General features: G+C 37.5%; 1 protein-coding gene across 1 annotated transcript; it reads right to left on the reverse strand.

Moving 5' to 3' along the window:
* Nucleotides 1-181: 181 nt before the first annotated feature.
* LOC146465402 (adhesion G protein-coupled receptor L1-like) lies at nucleotides 182-26,079 on the reverse strand. The gene is made up of 17 exons (XM_085128785.1): nucleotides 26,041-26,079; nucleotides 23,061-23,279; nucleotides 22,387-22,548; nucleotides 19,529-19,831; nucleotides 18,501-18,599; nucleotides 17,396-17,490; nucleotides 15,657-15,941; nucleotides 14,070-14,219; nucleotides 13,296-13,556; nucleotides 11,553-11,735; nucleotides 10,277-10,483; nucleotides 9,581-9,737; nucleotides 8,330-8,466; nucleotides 7,381-7,635; nucleotides 6,237-6,339; nucleotides 4,648-5,547; nucleotides 182-323 (listed from the first exon to the last, which is right to left on the reverse strand). The coding sequence occupies exons 1-16, from the start codon at nucleotides 26,045-26,047 to the stop codon at nucleotides 5,366-5,368; spliced, it is 2,805 nt and encodes a 934-aa protein (XP_084984911.1). The 5' UTR covers nucleotides 26,048-26,079; the 3' UTR covers nucleotides 182-323; nucleotides 4,648-5,365.
* Between the last annotated feature and the right edge of the window lie 1,093 nt (nucleotides 26,080-27,172).

Genomic DNA, 27,172 nt, shown 5'->3' on the forward strand with positions numbered 1-27,172 from the left:
TGGAGCAATGTTGAAGCTAGATAAACAAATAAAGCTCTATGCGGTAAATATGTCGTTAATTTGTCAAACAAAATCGATATTTTGATCTCTCAATAAAAGCATTACACTTAAACAAAAGTCAAAACAAAAGGTTTGACAAACATTAATATTGATTAGCAATGTTAAAGTCTAAAGTGGATCTAGAAAATGTTACAAACTTTTGCCTGAATGCATTTCCTTCAAAGATAGCTAATGTAGGGAGGGACCCCTTTGGTTACCAAAAACAACTTTTTAATGAGAAGCAATTGTTCTTAAGAGCATTACTGAAGGTTAAGAGCGGCTGACTGAGAATATCGAGAACTCGCGGTCAAAACTGAAATTTCAGATTTCCTCATATTTTGTCAGAAGAATCCCTTTAGAGAACTATTTACGAAAATGACATTAAAACTTTCCAAAGATTTTTCGTTTTCGAGAATTCCGGCATAATGTGAAATGCCGTGATCGCGGCGCAGCCGGCGTTAAATTTTGACGAGATTCGGTGCATTTTCAAATCGCTCGGGAAGGAAGACGGCTTAGCGTATTAAAACGAGCTTTTGAAGTTAAGTTAGGCATCCTTCTGAGAATACGGTCTTACGAAAATATTGCTGGAGGATTCTTATTTACATGCAGTTTTCAAAGTCCGAAGAATCCTATTTTCAGCATTTTTGTTGACACTTGAAATTGTGGAAACTTTGCGGACAAAATTCTTTTCCTGGTACATCGAAATTTACAATGAAAGTTACAGTAGAGCAAAGCTCTATTCTTGTGCTGCAACATATCAAAAATTCAGCTTGGGTAATTTAAAAGCCAGTCTTTGACGGAATAAAACACATAGGGAATTTTTGACATATTTTTTCAAAAAATTCCTGTGGTCACGCAAGGTCAAGATGACATGTTTCAATAAATTATTGTTTGTATGTTATTTTTACCGGAGAATTATATAATTCTTGTTCCAAAACTAAATCTAATGATCTAATAAGTTTTGAATTGCTTTATATACCTTAAATAAAATAAGTCTAACTAGGGAGTGAGATGCAACCCCAAATTTGAAAAGGTCAAAGTGTCATGTCACCTTTCTGCTCGTCCAGATCTCAACCAATTTTTTTTCATTGTCACATGGTGCATCTAGAAGTACTTCTAGAACCAAGTATTTATGATATATCTTACTAAATAAGAACTTGTTTCAATAATAAAGCTAATAGCAGGCGTTAAAATCACTTTTGGGTTTGTGAAGCTGTGCAAAGCAGGCATGTTTTCTAGATCACAGCCTATCAACAACATGCTGACTGTTGAACTCCTCGCATGTGAACACTTGAAAATGAGGAAATATTTCGAGGCAAAATCTTGCCCTGGTACATCGAAACTTACAACAACAGGTATGCTTGAGGTACGATCTGTTATTTTACTGCAACATGTAAGAAATCTAGTTTGGGTATAACATTTATAGTCAAGTGTTAACAAAATGGTCAGCCAGTGGTCAGTCACGCAAGTACTAGTTAACACATTTGAAATACATTTTATAGTTTGTATGATATATTTTCCCGAGAGAATGACAAAGTTATCGCTACAATACAAAATGTAATACTCTGAACAGTATTTCGTTGCTGAATATTCCTATACAAAAAATTATTCACAGTTAGAGTGAGTGATAACTAATGCTACAGCAAAATTCGTAAAGGCCGATTGCCGTGGCATAAAACGCAAGGCCAGAATGATCGACAAATTTCATTATTGTACTTCACGCAACTAGTACGTTTTTCACTAAACAGAAGGGTGACAATCTGCTCAGTTCTTAAATGAATCTGAACGAAACAGCGACATTTTCTACTTCACAGTCGATAGCTAGGGTTAATGACATGTTTACGTTTTTATAACTACAGTGTAGTATCCGAGTTGTATTTGCCTGCCGCTTCGATACCGCTGATATGAGATAAAATTCCATTTTGCCCGGCGCTTTGGCATATTTTCGAGTAGAAGGTAGATCACCTACACGTGGTATTGCTCACTGAAGACGAAACTTCCATCAAAACAAACGTTGCGGTATTTTCATCTTTTTCGCACTGAGGAGTTCAACTAACCCGTGTAGTCTGTTTGTCTGTTTGCCTGTCAATAAACGACCTTTATCGTAGCTAATTAAACAGCATTTAAAAAAGAGGACAATGAATGTAGTTAATGCGGGGAGAAGAGGAAGCGGGGAAACTATAATTGTTTTATCTAAGAGGAGGGTACCATGTGGTATAGGGAGACAATACTCTGGTCTTAGAAGGAAAGGTGACTGATAAAACTTTAAAAAAAAGAGAGAAAATAATATTCAAAAACCGCTATGGTCTCAGCAATCATTCTATCGCTGTGGCTACTTTAATTTGAACGAATTTTGAATCTCCTTCAGTACACACATACCCTTGCACGAAAAAGGTATTCAACAATAATCCGAAGTACTTCCGCACTACAGATGTCATTTAATAGTAACTGCAGGTTTCTCATGCTCACAAAAAAAGCAAAGGAATATGCCGCACCTCTAAGGCCTTTATTCGATTCACCAATGATGATGATGATGATGATGATGATGATGACGATAATGGTGATGGTGATGATGATGATGATGATGATGATGATGATGATAATGATGATGATGATTTTAGGGCTTATTCAGGCATGTATGAGTTTCGCGAGCGCGAGGACGAGCAACGCTTGCGGAATGCTAGTCACGCAGATTTCTCCCTCTCGGCCCCTTCCGACTAAACTAGACGTCTTAACTAGATGTGTACGGTCTTTGTTGGCGGTAGCCTCCCACGCAGTCGTTTTGAGGGGACTCGGGGAGGAGTTAATACGAGTCCCCTTAAAACGACTGCGTGGGAGGCTACCGCCAACGAAGATCGTAGACATCTCGACGGCGCGGGCAGATGGTCTGATTGTTATTCGACTCATCCTTTCAGAATATCAAATTCCATCAATGTAAAGACTGTTGTTCTTGGGTCATCGTAGGTTGATCAGAAATATCACCGCTGTTTGTATTCCATCAATGTAAAGTCAGTAAACTTAACTTCATATGTTCAATCAACAACATCAGATGATCGATAACTTTACTAACATGCGCGCGCGAGGATTCATTACAATTCACTGTCAGTTTTGTCGGCAGCAAACACCCTCCTGGCGTTGGGACCTGGATGACTGGAGATATATTTCTGGCATTCACCAAAAGAAACGCAGGTTGCTGTAATAGTACGAACTTTGACCGCAAACCGGACTCGTCGTCTATCAAGGACGAAAATGAGCACGGAGCCATAAATGCAACCGAAAATATATAGAAACTGCAAAATATGACATCGCGAAAGAAGAAATACAGTTTCTAGTATCGAGCAAACCACTCCAAACCAAGAACGCACATTGCTATTTATCACCATTTTGCGTCATTGTTTATAAATAGCAAGTTTAAAATAGCTATGTACACAGTGATGGCCATAATATGCAAACAACCTTGGTTATTTTCTGGTGCTGTTCTATCCGGATCGGACTGAGAAGGGTGGACTATTGCTCGCATTAATGGGGATGGTTCATTAAATGCCTATTTTGCAGGCATTGGAACGGTAAGTGCTCATTCAAATATCTTATAGCCGCAGTGTAGCCGTTAAAGATAATATTATGGCCAGCCTTGCACTAAAGTGAAAGCATGATTTTCTCTACCGGCTCTGATATCTCAGTTCTGTTTATGATATATAGTCTAGGGCCTGCAAATTGAAAACACAGATACCTTGTTCTTCAGCTTTTAGAATTCTCGTCTTCGCTTGTCCAGCTTAATGTAAGTGCCTGTCACGACATTTTATTGACAGTGAGGATGAGATGCAGCTTTGACAAACCTAGGATTTATAAAAACTGCGACTTTTGCGCAACTTTTCAGAACCAAAGGCGTTTTTACGCAAGTCGATTAGTAATTTAATGAAACATTATCGCCTGTTGGGGGTTTCAGATACATTTTGATATGAAATATTTACTGATTTCGTTTCGTATCCTTCGCATTGTTGACGCTGGCGTACCGAGGAAAGCGTGACATAACACCTGAACGTTTCATTTTTTTGTTTGCGATCGGTGATCACCTACTAGGAAAGAAATTATTTTTTATAGGGATTTTTTATATATTGCACTACATGTATAGAGCTTTCCTAAAGTATAATACTTGCTTCAAATTTCGATGTACCAGGACACGATATTTGTCCGCAAAGTTTCCACAATTTCAAGTGTCAACAAAAATGCTGAAAATAGGAATCTTCGGACTTTGAAAACTGCATGTAAATAAGAATCCTCCAGCAATATTTTCATAAGACCGTATTCTCAGAAGGATGCCTAACTTAAATTCAAAAGCTCGTTTTAATACGCTAAGCCGTCTTCCTTCCCGAGCGATCTGAAAATGCACCAAATCTCGTCAAAATTTAACGCCGGCTGCACCGCGATCACGGCATTTCACATTATGCCGGAATTCTCGAAAACGAAAAATCTTTGGAAAGTTTTTTTGTTATTTTCGTAAATAGTTCTCTAAAGGGATTCTTCTGACAAAATATGAGGAAAACCGAAATTTCAGTTTTGACCGCGAGTTCTCGATATTCTCAGGCAGCCGCTCTTAAGTGATGTGACTGGAAACCCTGGTGTTGGTGAAAGAAATCGTATTTGGTGTAAAAGAGAAGCAACATTTCTTCTCCCTCAAGTGTCGGATAAATGAAACTCTCAAGCTATCAAGTATTCTAATCAGTGGTAATGACCAAGCTCCCACGGCAGCGCAGTGGTAGAGCAACCAATCGAAAGGTCATAGGATCGACTTCTTCCAAACATCCATTTTCCGGCTCGAGTATGGGAATACAATTTTTAATTGTGAAACAAAAAAGGTTGTAAAAGATTCCCGCCGATGGGGACGCTCTTTTTCCTCAATGTTGATTGAACTCAAGTTAATTAAAAACAAGAACTGTGTAACTTGCGAAAGAAGGCGCAGTGTACCATCTTATTTTCATATCATCAATCATTCAAGCTGGTAGGGTTAAAATCTTAAACCTTCAGTCCTCAATAATTTGACTATGAGATTGTAAGGTAATATATAAACGAATGAGCTGTTCCAAAATTATGGACTAATCGGTACAGCTTTCTCCGGCGAGTTTCTGGCACCAAAGCGAGCCCTCCTTCTTTAGTCGCCTCTGTCTAACTTTTATTACCCACTAAAAGTATTCATCATCACTAAGCTACTGCTGAAATCAAAACCCTACTAAAGCGTGTCAAGGCTATCAACTTTTAGTCTTTAATAGTTCAATGACTATGTCGGAGAACTAGTGACTAACGTATTTCTGTATCCTCTAGAAATAAGTCATGAGTTTAACGACCAATGAACTATTCCTGGAGGAGGTGGACAGTGGACGGCAGCACAAGCAAACTCCTCTTGATTGGAGAATGTGCTCATGCTTGGATTTGCATTTTCAAAGACAATCTCTGTTATCTCTTGTAGCTGCTCACGATCAGTTTGAGCCTGGTGTGATCGTCGTTTTGCAGCTGGGGAAAAAGAAGCGTCGTCATTGGTATATTTAAACATAGATAAATGTGAATAGATAGCGTTGTTCTTTCGATAACGGCGGCATCTCAAAATCTTCTCTCAGTCCCAACCCCCTGCGAACACCAAGCCTCCTCAAGTAGTGTCCAGTTTTTTGATCCACCTGATAGTGAAGAAAACGCGACAAGTGTATAAAGTAGTTGTCTAATTCTAGTCATTTTGGTCAGTATGATCACGGGATTACAATACGCCTTATGGGGCTCAAGCTGCGTAAGAATAACTTCACAGTTCTTTCAATCTGATTGGCAACAAATCCATGAACGTTGTCACAACGGTCGTATGCTCAAGGCTAAGCTTAATCTATGTCAATTTTTTTTTCTTTTCATGTCGATAAAAACTTTGTGCAAAACAAAAAAACAAAAACAAAAAAAAAGGACTGGCTGGATACGAGATTTATTACTACTATTGATCGAGCATTTGAAAATACCTACAAACAATTCCGGGAGAACTGTTGTGTGCACAGGGGTGGCACTAGATCTAGCGTTACAGTAATAATAATTCTTCTATTTCTCTTTTTTTTTTAAATAGCAAGGAAAGTAACCATTGAGAATCGGGGCCACTCTCTGGACCTTCAGGGCAGTTTTCGTCCTACACAATTGCCTTAGGTTCTGGTACGAAAGCGCAAACCTACCTTGGTTTAGCGGAAAAGTTTTTAGCTCATCAGGTCTGTTGCCAGGATACGTTATAAAACCTCTTCTGCGTTTCTCTCGTCGTTGTCTTATTGCGTCTTTAATCTGTTGAATTCAAGCTAACTATCTAAGCACATTGTTGTTGGAATTTCCAATTGAAAAAAAAAAGATGAAAACCAGTTAACAGAGATTTGAGTAATCATTTTCAAGCTTTTGTTTTTAATCAGAATTATTTCTTTGTTTGAAGCATATTGTTTGACTGAATGAGAACTTTTACAGGTGTAAAAGATGTGAAACTTGAAAGTAACGAAGTAATAGCTGTCTTACGTATTACTGTTACTCCAAGAACCAATTTTTGCTTTATGGGTGGTAACTTTTTATCTGTGTTGACAGATTACACATTTTAGCCCTATCTAGACCGGAGGGGGGCGGGGGGGGGGGGGGGGGTGTGAAGGGATTCTTCCCGTGGCGACTTTGAACCTGTAAAACATTTTTAATATGAAGACATGAAGCTTCGAAAACTTTTTATAAATTTATCTGTCAAATGTTTGATGTGGTCGATTAGTGTTCATTGACTTTGATGTTACCATGACAATCAACTTTTGATAGGCAGTTTTTCCCCACCATTTGACAAATATGACGTCATTATGACGTCATATGACCGCACAATTCAGAAAGGAAACATCCTTGGAAGTACTATCTGTCCTGCCAGCCTCATTGTCATAGCATCTATAGTTGCGAAGTTATGGAGGAGGGGTTTGAGGGTGATCCTGCGGTCAGGAAAAGATCCCGGTCTCGATAGGGTTTAGAAATTTTAACCTAAAACAGCAGTTTGTACAATGGCCATTCGTCATCCATGTTGTTAAATGGACGACACTTAATTACGACATAACAACAGTATTTTGAACCAAAAAAAAAATTAAAACCATCGGTACACCGAAAACCGTGGTTGTTAATAATGAACAACTATTACCTAAGAGAGATGTACGTTTACGAGACAACAGGAGAAGATGTCGCTTGTGACAGGTGCTTACTTGAAAGAAGTAGTGAGTTTTTACGAAAAGTGGTCACTTGCAGTTAGGCTAATAAGCAATTTTTGTGTTTCTAGTCGATTAGAAAATTTTATACATATTGCAATTACCTCACCTGTCTGTTTAAAGCGCAGTGAAATATGAAGATCATCAACCCCTGAAGAGAATTACAGATGGCGAATATGTACTTGAAGACGATGGTTTCTGAACTGAAGCTCAGGAGACCGAACAGCCATGTGATACCAAGCAAAGGAAGGATGACCGCGGAGGCCTTGACTCCAGCTCTCACTTTTGCAGTCTGTGCCTTGTTCTGCATAGATACTGTTCCCATCATTTTAAAAATCACCAGAACAAATACCTCGATATTTATCTAGAGCAAAGAGACGGCACAGTTACCAGCAAAGAAATTATCTGCCTTTTACTACGGACCCAAGTTCTATAATTCGCTTGACGATGAAATTGTCAACTCAAGTTCTATTTTTACTCTTAAGACTCAATTTATTAATTTCTATGAATGATATTAAATCAGATTCCACGAGCGCGCTTTGGATAAGAGGTGATAATATGATGAGATGTTAGACAGCCATCGAGGCGCGTAGACCCGAGTTTGCTATAATCATCTCATATCCAACAAGCGCGAATGTGTCAATTGTTTTATTAAAAACAGCTAAGGAATATTGCTAGATCTTGCTTATTTCGCTATGCAAGAACAACCAGAAGACAATTTTAATCAGGGTTGTCATTCCTCTTCGAAATATCTCTTTAGTTATTAACACTTTTGCATATTAACAAATCAAACTTCCTTTCTTGTAATCGATTATTTAATTACTTTAACTAGTGAAAAAATCATGTTCACCGTGGCGTGTATTTCCACTATTTTTACTATAATTTGAGAGTTTCTGAATTATAACGGGTATATCAACGTTATCTTATAAATCTGGCTAGTCTAATTGAGTGGGCATTGGTTTTATGTCCCAGTTGATTTAGGATGGAAAAAAAATATTCTGACAAAACGGTAGAAGCCGCGAAGTTTCTAGAGGGAAAGAGATTTTCAATTTACTAACCAAAATAATAAGTAGTGCTGGCCCAATAAATCCCCAAATGAGTCCACTCTTTACATCCAGCCAACAAGCTTCTTTGTTACCGTAACCGTTTGTTTGAGTAACAGCCAGTGAGATGGCAACTACTATGGCTGGGAAACCTGCAACACAATTATAGCAATGGCAGTCTGGGACATTTCTCCTCATCATGCTAACACAGAAAGCAGCAAATTTTTAGAAAAAAAAAAAAAAACTATCAACACTCTTAATGCCTATGTAATCAAAGAACGTTTTTCATTGGACTAATTTATTTTTCCTTTTCCACGTTACCATGCTCCCACGCATAGAATACACGCCAGAAATCATTTATTGGCTCTGACGAATGGCTAACATTCGAAACGTCAGCACTCGAATCTCTTTACTGTGGCCATTAATTACCTTTAGTTATCAACTCTATTAATAGAACCAAGCATTCTCTTTTTCCGCTATTGAACACCGTTGCCTTGTCATCCTGACTTTTGACTAGTCGGACGAAGTAATAATACATTAAAATTAACAAGACAATACACGTCTTGATGAGAAGGGGAAGTAAACGAACACTATCTCGAAACTGACAGTTCCGCACACAAAATTATAGATTTAATAGGTCTAAAGTTGCAAGAACAATCTTGTTTATAAAATATTACTACTTTACGAAAAGGCTTTCAACTAAAACAATACATTTTTCTTGGGAACGATTTCTTTTGCCTACTTTTCCTTTGCCTACCTTTTATATAGCAGTTTTTGGCATTTCTTAACCCTATCTAGACGGCCATCTTGGATCCGCCATCTTGGATTGCTGGATTTCCCCAAAACTTTAAACCGCCGAAATTGAACGAAAAGTAATCAGAACCAAGAAAGAAACATAAATTTTGGCTAAAGACATAAACGTTACGGAAAGAAAATTTTAAAATTTTTCTTCATTTCAAAAAAGGAATTTCCATTTTTCTGAAAAAAAAAAAAAAAAAAAAACCCGCCAGTCAAAAATTGGTTATCATGGCAACATCAAAGTCAATGAACTTATACCGATGACAACAAATTGTCCCCCGATACATTTCCGTTAAAGTCCTGAAGTTTCAGGACGTTTGATTAACATTAAAAAAAGTTATTCAGATTCAAAGTCGCGGACAGAATCGCTCCCTTCCCCCATCGGTCTGGATAGGGTTAAACAAGATTCCATTGTCAGTTAGAGCTATTTAGATTAAAAATTGAAAGCACAGTATTAAGTGCGCTTACCCCATCCGAACATGTAGAAGTATTTGACTTTGTCCTGGGCACCGCCTCCCAACACTTTCACTATTAAGATGTAATGCAGCACACCCTCACATAGCATCCACGAAAACAAGGCCAATAAAAAGTAATGTAGTAAGGCTGCTACAATTGGGCAAGCCACCTGAGAATCCCAAAAAATAAACAAAAGTTATTTTGTACGGCTTTGAATACATCCTAATCGGCACAACGAGGGTGCTGCACGGTTTACAACCATTTTCAATGCGTAATTTATGCCAAACCTGCCAGACCGAGCTGTTATAAACATTCTTTTTTTTTATTAGGATAATTAAACTATGGAATTAATCAACCTACCTAGAGACATGGAAGCTGACGGCCTTCAGCTTTTTAAAATCTGAACTCAAATTGTGCCTTAATGTGATCTAGGATCATAGTTTATTTGTTCATACTACCAGAAGTCGCGGACGAGAGCCAGTCGAAAAGTTGTCAAATCTTTCGAATTTCAGTCGCCTAGATCGGGAGCATTCCAAGGTTAACAGTAAGGTTAACTATCTGTGTTTAGCAGTTTTAGTTTATCTGTCGTTTTCTTTTGCCAATAACAAGAAATTTTCCAGCTTGACAGTTTGAACGGTCTGTCATTTTTTCCTAAGGATGTCGAAAGATATGCTGTAAAAGTGATACTGCATGAATAATCTAACACACCTTATCTCTTGCTGATCCTTCGAATATAACAAGTGCACAAACAAATGCGATGGCAGTGCACAAGTTAAGCAGCACTTTAGCTCTTGGACCCTTTAAAGCTCTCCAGAAAAACACAGTTACAGCCATGGTTATCATAATAGCAAGCAGTGAAATGGAACAGCCAACTGTTGAGATGATTTCCAAGGCTTTCTTATGAGATTTTCCTCCCTTGAGAGAAGAAAAAACATCAACGGTTAGCTAGAATTCAGCTTGACGTAAATTAACTCCTGTTGCTTACTGCTTTATTTATTTGAAAAGTGCAAAATACATGAAAATTTAAGAAAGATAACAGTTTCTCCATTCTTTGGGTCAGAGTCAACAATGATCGGTCACAACGGAACTTTATAAATTGCCGGAAATTGTCGACATATATATCCTTGTAAATCTTGTCTTTCAATGTCGTTGGCAAATCTCCGATCGTAGCACATAGAGCTATTCCAATTAATGTTGCCGAATAGGCCTACGAAATAGGACCACAAGGTGACATAGGTACTTTATAAAAAAACAAAAAAACAAAAAAACAAAAAAAAATTTAGCTATGGCTCAACCATAAAATAAATAACAAAAGAGGCAAATAGTTATGACATTTTCACCCATCCAGTGGCACTGGACACCGTGAAATTACACCCAGATTACAAACTCAGTTACAGATACCCATACTGTCTTGTCGCGTATAAGTTCCATCGGAAATCCAACATCGTTAATCGAAGTAGCTGTATACATAAGAGTGTTATAACCGCTGCCTTTTTATTTATTATTTTTTTTTAACATGAATTTTTCAGGTCATTGTTGCTACCTAGCTCTTGTTCTGTTTCTTTGTTAACTTTATTTATGTTTTCTTCCTAATTGTTCTGTTTGTTTGTTTATTTGCTTCTTTTTAAAAACCGTAGTTGTTGCGCCAGATTACAACAATCTTGAGGCAAAACCAGCTGAGAAAAAGGTAAATTGTGTGCATGGATTTCCATTTTCCTTGAAGAAAAAAAACCCCGACAAGACAGTGGTAAACCTACACTTCCTCCTCTACTTAGTCAATGTTGCTTTAAAGGTAAGACCAGCCTTTCTTTCAGCCTCGAAAGACCACTGGTAAAGGGGGAGGGGGAGAAGGGGGCAGAGTTGTTCACGTATGGATGTACGGGTGAAAATTTGTAGGTGCGCAAAGAGTTTTTGTAAGGTTTTGTCCCGGATTGTAGCATCCAAAAGCAAAGTTCATCGGATCTGTACAATCTAGCGGACTTACAGATAGGCCATATGGATCCATGAGTGCCGCAAAGACAGTCAGGTGATCACATTCACATGTTGTCACATCCACGTTGGATTCACCAGCAACAAACCTACAGCCACTGGTTTTCCACATCGCGGACTCCCCTGGCCGCCAGAACACACATTTTCCTTGGGGCGGAGCTCCAAATGATACACTGCTCTTAAGGTAACATTTAAAACAAACAACTAAATAAATAGATAAATAAATAATTATAGTTATTTTTTTATTTTAAAGTTTCTTTTAATTCCATGTATTTTATTCAACGTTTACTCAGTTTAGTCAATATAGCCTTTTCTTGTGTATTTTATACACTGTGTGGATTAGGTAGTTTTGCTCATCAGCAGGCGCGTAGGAGGGGGGCTCGAGGGGTTCGAACGAACCCCCTTTAAAGGTCAATAATGGCGGAAGAAAAACTTTTAAATAAAGTTTCTGTGGTCGAAATACATCAGCTAAAGAAAAATAGAGATATAAACCCGTTCTTTAGCCCTTGTGTCTTATCCTCCGTAAAAATAAAAATTTTCAAGAACCCTTGGAGATTCAAAATTTTAATGACGTTTCATTTTTACGGTAAAACTGCATCCGCCCGAAAAAGGCATAGAAAAGCATGCTTTGCGATACGTTTTGTTCTCTGAATGCGGCATTGTTCTGAAAGGAGATTCACTTCAAACTTAATAGTTCAAGCCTTGTTGAAATTATGGTTCGGGACGGACGAATTGTTGCTCATTCGTGTACTTCGTAACTAAAAGTATGTGATCCCGACGACTTCCCCAACCTGTACATGCTCCTGAAAATTGCTGTCACCCTTCCAGTCACCAATCGTGAATGTGAACGTTCCATAAGCACGATGAGGAGGTTGAACAACTACATGGGGTGTACCATGAGAGAGAGTAGGCTGTCCGCCCTAGCTCTAATGCATATTGATGACAGGCATATCAAAAATGATATGCCTGTCAATCTTGACGAGATAGTCAATTTGTTCGAAGGCTTACACCCGAGAATGATGCAGTTTTCCAGCTTGGTGTATGACTATCAGCAGATCGAATAGCAATCAGAACTTGACAGGGGGCGGAATGTACATTGAACTTTCTTGTTTAAGTTAAAACAATTATGCCGTCGAAATGATATATAGCTTAAAAAGCTGCTGTAAAATAAAGTTGTGATTTACCTAAAATGAGTCTCAAAATGCAGGAAATGAGATTTCTGGGAACCTAGATTTTCAAAAAATTTCCGGGGGAGCATGTTCCCGCGGGAGCCTCCTAGTAAGAGTACCTCCGGCGCTCAGCAAGATTTGGGGCTCAACGAACACCCCTATTGAAACCTCAGCTACGCGCCTGATCAGCTTATAGGTTACGCTGGCCGCCCTAATGAATGAAGTAGTTTTCATAAATGCATTGTTAGTTTTATACTGCATCATAATAATAGGGCAATAAAGTACATGTTTTTTCTTCACATAAGTTACATAAAACGGGAGAAAAAGGTTTAGCATTTACCAAAACGCAAGTCGTTCAGCACCGTGGTAAAGTATTTCACATGTAACGCTATTTTTTTCGTCTTCTTTCTGAAAAATTTATAAGTCTATTTCCAAAGATCAAAATTCATCACTTTGTAAGGCGTCATGCTGTACTCGGATTTCTACAAATTGTAGGTGCCCAGTTAAGTAAGAAAGCACGCCATCCACAAACTTCAAATTAAAAATGTTACAGTTCTTAATTGCAATACCTTTTTGTTTTCTAATACGACCTTGACCGGTTTGCTTAAGACATCTGGGGGCTTGGGGCTGACAGTGGACGAGGCTATAGTAGTATTTGCCGAGAGAGGCTGGTCATCGTCTTTCTCATTTTCATTTGGAATCAGTAAAACATCGTTTAATGTCAAATAAATTAGAGTTACGACGTGGGATTCTTGAGCTGAACTGAACGCTTGGGGAGGCAAATATATGGAGCTTTTCTTTAATGAGTTTTCCAAGCCTTTAACTCGTATCTGAAAGGTCAAGAAATCAACGAACAAAAGAATAAATATCATAAACGAATAAATAAATAGACGAGAACTGACAATTAGGGGAAATTTTTTTTAAGCGATTCTGGATAAAGATGGCAACTTAGCTATCTGTTGAACTGTCATCTCTGGTAATGAGCCGCTTTTTATTTTATTTTATTCAAAATAATATATTTTATTGACGAAAACAGTGTAGCGTGCATTTACAAAAGCACATCAGAACATCTGAAAAGTAACCAAAAGCATGATTTCTAATACTTAACAATAGGGCTAAACCTTTTTCTATGTAGAAACTAGCCAGTTTCTACTCCAAGGCAGTATATACATTAGTTTGACTTAACTGCTAATCAAGGCAAAATTAAATACACGTATTTCATTTTCCGAAGATAGGGTCAGAGTTCCTTTTTGCTTATTGTAGTTACTGATTTCGGCAAGATATGGAGGATCTTATTAGTTTGCTAGTCTCGGCCGAGTTTCATCAAAAAGGCTTGCTCTTACCGGACTGTTTTGACCAACGCGGTCAATCCCCATCACAAGGTTCTTTGTTTCAACAACTGCAGGTTTTGTCGTTCCATTAAAGGTAGCAGCGACGCCCAGTCCATAATCATCCATTGCTTTCACTAACGTTTGACTTCTGCCTTGACCAGCCTAGAGGAAACGCAAGTGACGGGATTTTAAAACCCCTGTAAAGAATATACTAGAACAAATTCCAACACCAAATCTGAACAAAGTAAGCATGATGACGTGACTTAATATGAAAGCTGACTTCCATTAACCAAAATAGTAACTTCCCAAGCCATCTATTCTGTTTAGGTATTTGGAAATCATAAGATTGGCAACGAAGGAATAATGTTCTAGTCAGTTCCCCTTGGACAAATTCTTCTCCTGAAATAAGTTGTTAAAAGGCACAGCTTGGGTAATTCTCGTTTATCTAGAAAACATCTATCAGGTAAACTGGGTTTTTTTTCAGCTGCTTGGATGACGTTGTCAATTGAAAGGCTTTTGTGGGGCTTTGATAATTTCGCCTACGTGTTGGTGTCACCTTATTATAAGTAACGTATTCATTTTGCCACTATAATCTTCGTTGATAAGTTTTAACGACCCTAGCGTGACCTTTATTTGCTGGTAAAATAACAATAGTATCAACCTGCACAAGGGATTTGACTACTGCTTTTTGTGCTTTACTAATGTTGGATCTTGGAGGTTTGCCATTACCCTTGTAATTACTCTTGTAATTGCCTGCAAGCGTGGTCTGTGCCTGGAGGATGCTACATGGACGTTCCAACCGTTAATAACAATGGATGTTTTTTACTTTCAGCCAAGATACGATTTGAAATATTTTTTCTTTTTTTCTCTTGACCTCTCTTTTTATTCTGACCACCCTTTAAACTGGCAATGTTGTTCATGGTTACATGTCTCGTGTTAATGTAAATCGTTTCTTCATTTTTTACATTAATCTAACGTAAATTACACCGGCGCTTTATGAGCTGCACTGGCTGCCAGTTTCTTTGCTTATTGACTATAAGATTTTACTTTTGACTTTCAAATGTATTTATGGCCTAGCGCCAACTTATCTTAGCGATCTTATTAGTATAAAATCGAATTCATTATATAATGTTATGATCTGGTAAGCTCTTATTGGACCATCCCAAGGGAAAGATTCTTACGACATTGGGAGCAAGATCATTCTCAGCAGCAGCTCCGAATCTCTGGAATGAGCTACCTTTGGAGCTTCGTCAAGCAACATCACTTAACAGTTTTAAATCTCGACTTAAAACCTATCTTTTTTAAGAAGTATTTTCATAGTTTGTAACTTAGTTTATTTTATTCTCACGGTAATGTATTTTCGTTTTCTTTTAACCATATGATTGTAAAGCGCTATTGATCAGCACATGTAAATACGCGCTATATAAATTGGTAAATTATTATTAAATTATTAACTGGGTATTTTGCAGTAAAAAATGAAATAAATAAATAAATAAATGACATTTCCCTCGTCACAATTCCATGACAACGCAACCATGACAACTGGGTAGAAAAATTACAACTGCCAGTTACAATACCAGCAGATAATACGGCACGTACTTTTTCAAGTTCCTTCCAAGTTTTGCTGTTCGTTGATTCCAATAAATTACTGGCTACTTGTGCGAAACTGTTCAAATGTTCTGTCGAACTCACGGTTCCGTGGTTACCATTATATTCAGCTATTTTACGAAGTATGTCTACGGCCATGGCCAAGTCTTTCCCGTATATCTGCGGTGGCCTTGTAGTCGTGTTGCTTGTTTGCTGATAGGCGGACGCTTTTACCAGTTGTGAAAGCACTCGATGGACTTTGAGGTCTGACTGATTACCTTTCATGATAGCTTCCATCTAAAAGAAACACAAGTAAATACAAATAAGGACAAGCGTTAGCAAGTGCAGAGAGTAGGTTATGAAAGTGGCAACGGTAGCGATAGTGGTAATGATAATGGACAGCATGAGTTATCGGACGGTTGTTTCTTCCTCATGGCACCCAGAAAACAGGAATTTTTTCGCATAACTGGCAATTTGAACAATTTGGCCTTTTTTACGAGCATAAAACAAGCAAATGATTATTGGTTTCTATCAAATGAATGGAGCTGAAGTGCTTTACGCGAAATGCATTTAAAGTTGAAAATTAACATTAGCTATGTAATATATCAAACACTAGACAGTGTTCCATCACATATCAAAAACTGAGAAGAGAGTTGGAAATACAATGCGAAGCGGAGAATTTTTGTCGAACTTTGAGGTTTTTGATATTGTAATGAAACACAGTGACGAGTGTTTGACATAACTTCTCAAACAAACTGATTTTGAAGGGGAAATTAAGGTTGCAAAAACGAGGAGTTTTTTTTATCAGATATCCAAACACGTCACGATGCATGGTTTCCTTTGTCTTTGACTTTTGAATTATTAATAAGTTTGAGAAAATCAAGAGAAAACAAAGAAAATCACTACTGTGACCGTGGTTTGGATATGTGTTCCTAATTACCATAACATTTTGCCAACTGTAGCCTTGAATTTCTCCAAGAATTATTGATCATTTGAGAAGCCATATCAAACACTCGAAAGTGTGTTTCATCAGATATCTAAACACCTCGAAGTCGTTAAAAAAACTCGGCTGCGCCTCGTTTTTCAACCTACTTCTCGGTGTTTGGATATCTGATGAAACACGCCTTCTCGTTTTTGATATATTACTTCAAAACTTTTTCTGCCAATACTTTGGAATCATATTTCATTTCTCATTAGACCTAACGCGTTGTCATGGCAGCAACAATTTTGTTTTGACAGTTTGCGTTTTCTCGAGAAATCATTTTACCCCTGTGACTTCTATCATTCTTTTTAGAGTTTCTTTATCAGTTTGATTTCTTTTGTCTTTCTGAGGTGTTTGAGAAATCGAGAATTGAAGGATGGTGGAGCCAAGCTGGCCGCTGTGGAGCCATGATCACTTCCCACGTCATATCACGTCATAAAGCATCATCTTCAAAACCAGTTTTAGGTGTACAACTCGAAGTTTCATTGTTTTTAGCTGTCACAAAATGGAAACAAAAATAAATAATAAACTAGAGGTAAAAGAACTTTGGGAGCTGAGTAATCAGCTTTTGGTGCAAGTAAACAACAGCAACAATCACAATCACATCCTATTTGAAAAACATGGTAAGACACAACTAATATACATAAATGAATGGATCAAAAACGTACTCATAGCGAGCTGAACATGAATCCTTTACGTTTTTATAAAAAAGTGTTGTTGTGAAATCGTTAGCATGCAAAGCTTGAACGTTTCTGGAGTTTTTACGTACTTCGTCATTCAGCTTGTTGAATTCAGGTGAACTACAATCTGTAAAGTTTGCCTTTTTCCACAGTCCATCCTCAGAACATTGTCGTGACGCGGTTCCTGTGACGAAAATAAAAGAGCAATTGTAAACTAAAGCGAAAGAAAATCTAGACAGATGCTGTATTATACTGATGGGCCGAAAGTGGTTTTGTATTCAAAGATGGGATCGCTTTAGGGGCACCTCAGGTGTCCACACGTTATCAATGCTGCAAGTACTCTAAAAACTTTGCAGGAGCACGAAAATGTTTCAATTTAGAACTCTGTGTCTTCTCTGAGAAGATTTCCTTGTTAGGGAAGTTTTTTTTTAGAGCTTTTTAAGAAGTGCTGATTTATTACTGCTCACTTAGATAAAATACTTTTTTGTGATACACAAAAGTGGAAACTTGATGTCTACAGTTAGCTTGCATGTGGTATTCAGCGCGCAGTTAGTGTACCTGTTACTATTGCTATTGCCACTTTTACTACTACTTCTACTACTAGTACTACTACTACTACTACTACTACTACTACTACTACTGCTGCTGCTGCTCCTGCTGCTGCTACTGCTACTACAACTACTACTACTACTACACATTGTTGTTGTCGGATGACTAACTGACCATTTCTCAAAAAACTATTTCACATTGAATGGCTCGTGAGAGTGTAGTCAGAATCTACTACTACTACTACTACTACTACCACTTCTACTACTACTACTACTACTACTACTACTACTAGTATTGTTATGGCTATTGCTATTAATGTTTATGGTTTGTGTTGTTGTTGTTGTTTTTGTTGCTGTTTTTTGTTGTTGTTGTTGTTGTTCTTCTTCTTCTTCTTGTTCAGTTACGCTCCCTATTTACAATTTTGTCCATTAGTGACTAAACCTATTAGTCATGTTCTTATGTTCTCATTTTATTATTCTTACTTCTCTGTTACGTTTCACATTAACTTTATTTTTTTTATAAAATAAAGGGTGTTAAATAGTTATTGCTTTAGTATGTCTAAAATACGATATGATTGGCATTCCATACCACGTGCATAGCTCTGGAGTAAAAAGATTCCTGATCACAAGTTCGATTACGACTTACCGCTGGCTCCATTTGGACACGATTTTAAATCGGTTACTCCTCTAGAAGTAATTGACCATGACAACCCTTCCGAACTCTCTTTCGGGCACAGTGGAGTGTCTGCAACAGGAAACACACCCTGGTTTAAGAGCATAGTAACTCTGAGGGGAGGGGAAGTGGTTTACTTGTTCGGCTGTCTACCGGTGGTTTAAAGCCGGTCTCTTCATCGTATCATGTTGTTTCCTTAGACAAGAATCGGCACTCCACATTGTCTTTCTATCTACTTATATAAATTCTGTACAAGTGAAAAGTTAGGGATCGAGACCTAACTAAATAGCGCTCTGGGTACCTCTCGTAGAATTAAAGCCCACCTAGGGAGAAGCCAGTAGCAGGAGCAGTGATGTTTCTAGTGATTTTACGCTACAGTACAGGACTTACGCACCGGCTGCTCTTCCTGATCATTCGGACACGGACTCTACCTTGCCTTATATGGTAAGGGTAAACCGTTGAAGTTCTTACCCTTCCCCCGTCCTCCGCCCCCCAAAATTAATAAAATAATCACTAAACAGAAAAACAACAAATCATAAATAAACCAAGAAATGAAAGGGTTGCAACAATATCAGAAAACGACCACGTTGTGTATGTTGCGTAAAATGACTAGGAGTATTAGTTATAACTTTCCTCGATTGGTTGTTAGTCGATCGAAAGGTTTAAGCCTCAGGTTTGGTTAGTTTGTCTAATGGTTTACTGTTACCCATTTAATATTCATTATGCTAGTTGAAAAAGTATGGCTTAGCTCCCTGTCTGAGTTCAATCTTTGGTGGTAGCTTTCATTAAAACCTGTATCAAGGTGATGAGAAAATCTGATCTATTTTGACATCTTGCTTTCTTGATTGACAGTATTTGAGGTCCTCAAATATGCTTTATTTTTGTCTTAACGACTCATGCTGTATTTAAGGCTATGTGTATAAGCTAGCAAATATTAGACGCCCCATGAGATACTCAACTAAGTACTATTACTGTGTACCATTTGCCAATGTCAAACTCACATTTTATCACAGTATAATCTGAAACTTTGTATGCTGTGGCACCACGCAGCAGCAACTCCAGAACACAGGTGTAATTTCCTCCATTTTTGACAAGCAAAGGACTGAGTGTATCTTCAGGTACGTTCGGGACAGGACATCGGACACTTTGCACACGAAAGTCATCTTTAAACCATGAAATCCTCTCCAGCGCTGCAAGGGGGCCTTTCCCGTCGTTAGTTTGGGTCACGTTGCAAAAAATGATTACTTCATCGTCACCGTTTAGAACGCCAAACTTAGAGACAAACACTTTGGGGATTTCGTTTTCTAAAAAAACAATTAAAAACAATGCATGTGAATAATAAGATTTGCTTTCTGCATGTCGCTCGTCCACAGAAATAAACAAATAATAGAAACTTTGGGATGAATATCAATTATTATTATTATTATTATTATTATTATTATTATTATTATTATTATTATCTTCCGCTCATACTTTTAATACGACATGTTTTTTTTTCGTCATTAGGACCATAATTTAATTGTAAATATACTTTTAGCGATGATAGGTCATATGATTTGTTATTACGAATAAGAATACTATTGTAACTTGATGAGATATTTTTTCCTTTTTCTTCCAAAAGAATTGTGCTTGAAAATAGTCTCTTTTTTTAATCGACAAGAATTGTAAATAGGTTTTAATAGCTCTTTTTACTATTTTTAACTTGTAAATAACAATTTGCTTGAGATTATTATTAATAACTTTTAAAAAATTATTATTATTATTATTATTATTATTATTGTTATTATTATTATTATTATTATTATTATTATTATTATTATTATTATTATTATTATTATTATTATTACTATTATTATTATTATTGTTATTATTATCATCATCACAGAGGGGCCGACAGAGGAGCGTGATCACTCAACCTTTGAAAATGGGTCGGACAGCATGCTAGGGAGTTGCCCGGAATTCAAAGCCATTGACATGCTATCTTCATTTATTTGGGGCCGACATAGTGATGGAAGAACAATAATAGTCAACACGTCAACCATTGACAATGCTTGTAACGATATCACAAAATGTTCCTCACGGGAAAACAGGAAAAAATTTCATTGATAAATTAACACAGCACATAAACGATTGGAACAATGGGTCAGAAATGCAACACATTGCTCTTTGAAAAAGCCTCCTCCTCGCTGTTGGGCTACAAAAACCGAGCTAGAAATCTTAGGCAAAGGAGCACCAAGAGTGTTTGGCCAAACGACCGGCATTGTGGAAAGAGGGCGAAATAGATGTCCTAGTGCTTGTAAAGCGGATGATCTAAAGGCGTCTTACCATTACTTAATTAATTAGAACTGATCCATTATTATTATAGAAGATTTCATTTTTGTTTTCATGAATTGTTTACATAACTTGCGGACACGGCTCTGGGCTAGTTATGTTACACTAAATAATTTCCACAACATTCAAACAGTTTTTACGTATTCATGGAACTTTTGAACTATTTTTACGTTCTGGCAGATAATCCATTTCTGACAGCGTTCAATAAGGAAGGACAGCTCTTTGTCAGTGTTGCTTATTATTATTATTATTATTATTATTATTATTATTATTATTATTATTATTATTATTATTATTATTCGGTCTTTCTAAGGACTGATAAGCACCCTATCTTTCCGTGAGCGTTATTAATGTGGAACATTCTTGCAATTTAATTGTAATCACGTGTCCTATACTCTGGGTAAAATGTGAATGAGAACAACAACAATAAAGCATATCTCTTGACAATTAGCATTTTACATATCAGGCAAGTGTTTGCACTCTGCTGCATTTGCATTGTTGTAGTGTGTTTTATACTTCAGCGTTCTGGAGAAGGAAAATTTCGGTGACCCACAGAAAATTATTTCCCTTCGTACGAACAAAGTGAGAAAAAAAAATTAACCATGTCCGCGAGAAATCACAAGAAATCACGCACAATCACGGGAAATAGACAGATGCAGCGTAGATGTGGGAAATATATTTGATTATTTGTTGACAAAGCGTTATCAAAATTACCTTGAGAAACCGTCCCCCATTTTAGAAAAGGAATTTTTTTCCAGGCAGCACTAACGCTTTGTGTTAAGGCTGGTTTCCATATGATCGCGGATCGCAGATCGGAGATCGCAATAAGGTCTGCGATCGTCTGCGATCATATGGAAACTACTTCTGCGATCGTCTGCGATCCTGCGATCACGATCGCAGACGATCGCAGAAGATAGAACCATGTTCTATCTATAGGCTGGTTTCCATATGATCGCAGACGATCGCAGGACTTATTGCGATCTGCGATCTGCGATCTGCGATCCGCGATCATATGGAAACCAGCCTTAAGTCTTGCTTAATCCATTGTTATATGAAGTTCATTTTATTTGGAAAAAAGGACAAATTTAGAAATTCCCTTTAAGTGTCTTACCCACGAGTTGCCTGACTACAGTCACCCTGATTTACGGAGGCAAAACGTACCACAAAAAAGAACAGCAACAACAACAATAAGTGGGTCTTTACAAATGCTCCAACAAAAATATAGAATTTTTTCTAAAGAAGAAATAAAAAGGAAAAGGAAAGGAAAAAGTACAATTCTTTTTTAAATCGCGCCGGATAAGTTACCAGAAGTTTACAAAAACGGACCCCTGGCACTTATTTAAGGCCATCTAAATATATTGAAGGTTACGTGTACAAAAAAAATAGTAGTAAGAACGTCAGGAAACAATGGCGTACCAACTGGTCTTGGGATGTTTAACATTCAAGGATTAGTTGGAACATTATTGATCAAGTATTGCATACATATAGTGACAAGATGTCGAGATGCTGGTAAAAGATAGTAACTTACGTCCAATGACAGTGACTGTAAAGCCGTGCTTCTTCCCTGCAGGGTCACCAACTGCATAGGCGTGACATTCGTGCCTTCCCAGTGGACCTCTCTGACTATCATCATCAGCTGTTACATTTCGAATGTGCATGGTGACGAAAAGCTTTGATAAGTTCTTGCCACCTGAAGATGTAAATGCTTGCCATATTTAAGTGCAAATGATAGTAAGGGTAATATGGCCCACTGTCATGGTCAGCCGCGAAAGAATGTACATCGTAACAGCAAAAAAGGTACTTAAAAACATCTGAAACATTTATGTAACAAATGAACACTGTTTTTACTCTGAAATAAAAAAAGGCAATTTTGTAAAATACTTTTTTACTTAAGTTACCGCTACATCATTGAACAAACGCAAAATGAACGAGTATTTCTTCTTATTCCCAATAGAAAACACAGACAAAATCGTAGAATACTTTGCTACGACCCGCGATCTGTCACTCAGCATCTCACTCACTCAAACTGACGATTTATAACGCTTCTTTAACTTTTCAAGACGTACAGTCTTAGAAAGTCTGCCAAAACGTGAACATCCCTCAGAAAATTCAGAAACAAATTCCTCACTCTGGTAACACAACGACCACAGAACACTTAGCCATAAAATGAAGATGTTAATCAAATACAACTTAACTACTTACCGTGATGATTTACCTCCTCTATTCGACTTGTAAAGTAGATGTTGTTGTTAGCTGTTATGTTTGTGTAGACAGCAAATTTGTTTTTTCTCAAAAACTCTATTCTTTCAGGCTTTTTCACTCCAGATGAGTCAAAAGCTACGCAGGTAACCTTGGCTGAAGTGAACTCAACGGGAAAGATGAGTTCTGGAAACGGTTCAATGATACCAAAGTTGCTACCGACTGAAAACAGAAAACAAATCAATGGTTTATTCAATCAATTACATGGTGGCAGTTACATAATTGTTTTTATTCAAACAGTACCGAAATTCTAGGTGACAAGACTCCTCTAATGTTTTTCTCTAGGTCACAGTTAACGTTTTAGAAGATTTCCAACATTTCCAAATTCCAATTCGATCTCTAGTGTTCACGATTACTAATATGAATTGAAGACCGTTAAGACTTAAATAAAGTAATCCATTTATCTATTTTTCTCCAAAATACTTAAATTGAGACTATGCATACGAGTCTAAAAACCAGGCAAAGGAAACAGTTACAAATATGAAAATGTTTCCACATATTTATTAAATGACAAATCAGAACTTGTTGATGCCTCTAAACACAGCTGTTAAACTTGGAAATGCATGGTGCATAGAAACAGTACTCATGCACAAAACCTGAAACTTCCACACAGTGCAGTCTTCTTAACATGAGAAACAAAGATGAAGAACCAACTCTAAATAAGCAACTCTTTGTTTAACATCAAGGACTCCTTGGATATGTCATACGACAACATGGAAGTCGTGACCATCCACTTTAAAGCCAATATGAGGGATGTTGAAGTTTTCTCGTGAAAACTAGACTGAAATTGTTAGATTGAAACAAAGCACCTTTTCACGTTTCTAAAATGCTCCTAGAGAACAATTAATTTTGTCAAATGGAAGAAAAAATCGTGATTATTCTTTGATTTTTCCAGGCCACTATTAAATAAATAATAAATGCTATACACAAACTCATAGCCATTGAGAGAAAAAAAATCAGAAAGTAAACTCATATAAATAGATATAATTGTTCAGAGCCTAAAAGAGGGAATCTAATCATTGCATGCTCGTCACATGAAAATAATTATTTGGTCTGATCAACTAAAGAGAAAATAAAATAATTAAAGAAACAACCAGAGAAAATAAATCTAAAAAAAAAAAAAAACAAAGTAAGTAAGTCCCAAGTTGTGCTTGTTCATTTTTGCATGAACAGTAAGGTATCGAAAATTTGTTTGACTGTCTGGCGGGATAATTTCTAGTCGGCTAGTCTTACCTGTGGGGTAAAATTTGCTTATGTGCCGTATCATCCCCTGGGGCGGCGTTGGAAATTACTTAAATTGCCTGTGTGGTTTTGCCTGAAGTGGTTGCAGTATTACCTGTGGGGTAAGATTTGCCTGTGTGGTGTTGCCTGAGGCGGCGTTGGAAATTGCGTGAATTGCCTGTGTGGTTTTTTGCCTGAAGTGGCGGCAGTATTTTCCTGTGTGGTTTTTTATTTGCCTGTGTGGTGTTGCCTGTGGCAGCGTAGGGAATTGTGAGATTTTTTGCCTGTGTGGTTTTGCCTGAAGTGGCTGGAGTATTTTCACGTGTTCACTAGCCTTGCCTGTGTGGTATCGTTTGTGGCGGCGTGGTAATTGGTTTTTAAATAAGCAAAGGCTGATATTGTCTATGATTGCGAATATTTTTGCATGTGGTTTTGTCGTAGTGGCGAGATTTTTTCCACGTGTTAAACTTACCTGTGATGTGTATTGCTGCCTGGCGCGTTATTGAAAAAATTAAAAATAATTTTTTATACCTTTTATTGAGAATTGCTCTGACAAGTCTTTGCGTCGAGACTCCTTTTTTCTTGTGTTATACTGTGATTTACCGAAACGCGGTGTCTTGGATTGTTTTGAATTTGTTTGTTGAAATGCTGAAAGCCGTGAGAGGTGTTTATGAATTTGCTTGTAAGGTTCTGGTTCGGTGATATTTGTTTAGTTCTAATTGCCTCTTGTACGTAGCTCCCAGTGGGGTTTGCCTCAAGTGGCCGTAACTATGCAAACTTAGTTTGCATTGGTAATTAACTCCCTTGGGATTATTTGAATATGCTATATAATAGATTGCATTGTGTCACACTCTGTCACTCAACTTGAGGCCGCGAGCTGAAATCATGTTTAGCTGCCCACCCTTCCCTCCCTTCGAGTCAGTTGGGTTGAACCTTGCCTTGCCACATTTACCTTCGTCTGGTCTGGGCTAGTCCCAGGCCAGAGCGATTCCCCATACCTTATCTACACCTTATGAATAATAATACCTAGGGAGGAAATATTACACTATACTACCACATGTAAACATTGAATCGTGGCCCTCCATGCCTCGCTTTCGTGCTACTCGACCCAGATGGTCTGAGGCAGTCGCCATTTTGGAATAAGGTGTATTACCTGGTCGCAATTTTGTCATTGATTTTGATTGGTTATCATGTGCCATGTAGTGAAATTTCATTGGCTAGTGGCATTTGCCACTTGATTTTCATTGGTTCTTTAACTGTCCCAACGTCATCACTTTCCGTTTCTGGCCTCAAAGGAAGCATATTTGGACGTACTCTTTCTCTTCCAAGTCTCATTGTCATAGCTTTTATACTTGCGAAGTTTTATTTTTCGGGGGACGGGGGTGGGGTCGGCCCCGGTAGACAAAAGCAAGCCCGGTCTAGATAGGGTTAAATACAGTAAACGGGAATTTTCATCAATGACTTCAGTGAGAAATCTTTAGCCTTAAAGTCCAGTGGTGTATTTAACTCGAACATGGAAAACCAACCAGTGCAGGTTGAGAGTTCAAGGGTACCTTCAACAGGATTACTACGGAATTGACCAGATTAAAATCAGATTGAGGCTCATTTTCTGTAAGGATTTATATTTCTTTGGTATAAGAAATTAACATTTATTTTTGTTGTTGTTTTGTTGTTGTTGTTGTTGTACGAGCTCAACACATACCTGGCATGGCAGTAGGAGAAGTAGTAGTCTTGATAGTAGCAACTGAAAGAAAGAGGCTTGATACTTGATTGGCATAAACTATTATTAATTCTTTTTGTTTTGAATATGAACATATGAAACATTTATTTGAACTGCGGGCAACAGATTAAATATAAGAAAACCCATCTCAGTTGTTTATGCAACTAAAGCAGTTGCATAAACTTTAGGCTTGAGCAGAATTCGAACCCATGACCTCTGTGATACCGGTGCACAGCCACTTTGACAATGTTATGATGCAATTTATCATCAATAAGAGGACAGACTCATGAAAAAACGAAGTCAATTTGTTTTTTACAATAACAAAAACCCAAAATGGTTAATTGCCGGGTTAAACTGAGGGGAAAAGACACAGTAAACAGCTTTTAACATGGATTTTCTTCAAATTGACGGCCAAATTCTGGTTGGCTACTTACAACAGTCAAAAAAATTTCATTGTTTACAAAGTTAAAGGTTAAAGTTTGCAGCTTGCGTTATTTAGAATTCTCACTTTCTGCAAAAAATTCAATCTGAATCAAATTCACATCTGACCTGGGCTTCTGCACAGAAGATAAGTTCCGTATCTAACAATTCTATCTCTTTTTCCCAGTCAGGGAGAGTGTCATCTAGAAAACTGATGTGGAAAACATTAAAGTCCGGCATATCGCCTAGCCTCCATCTAGCTACTTCAAAAGTTGCATAAATTAACATTTTATCTGTTTGTACTCTTATTGATGATAAAAATTATCCAATAAGCACGCGAGATTTTGACAGTTATTGTAAAAATACCCGTTGAGATGGAAAGAAATGAATATAAAAATATCATTTTTTTTTAACTGCGGGTAACATATTAAATACGCAACTTTCAAACTATCAGCTTGAACGCATTCGAACCCAAGACCTCTGTAATGCTGTAGTGCTCTACCAACTGAGCCATCAACCCAACTGGGAGCTGAATATCGTAAATGAATATGAATATCACTGCAAGTTCTTTATTCTATTTTATTCTGTTGCCCGCAGTTCAAATACATGTTTCATATTTTCATATTAATTTATTCATCCTGCACTGTTGTATTACGAACTCACCCCCAAAACTTTCATGAACAGCCATGACTGA

The sequence above is a fragment of the Pavona decussata genome, unplaced genomic scaffold (genome assembly GCF_977016875.1).
Source record: "Pavona decussata unplaced genomic scaffold, jaPavDecu1.1 SCAFFOLD_156, whole genome shotgun sequence".
NCBI classification, from domain to species: domain Eukaryota; kingdom Metazoa; phylum Cnidaria; class Anthozoa; order Scleractinia; family Agariciidae; genus Pavona; species Pavona decussata.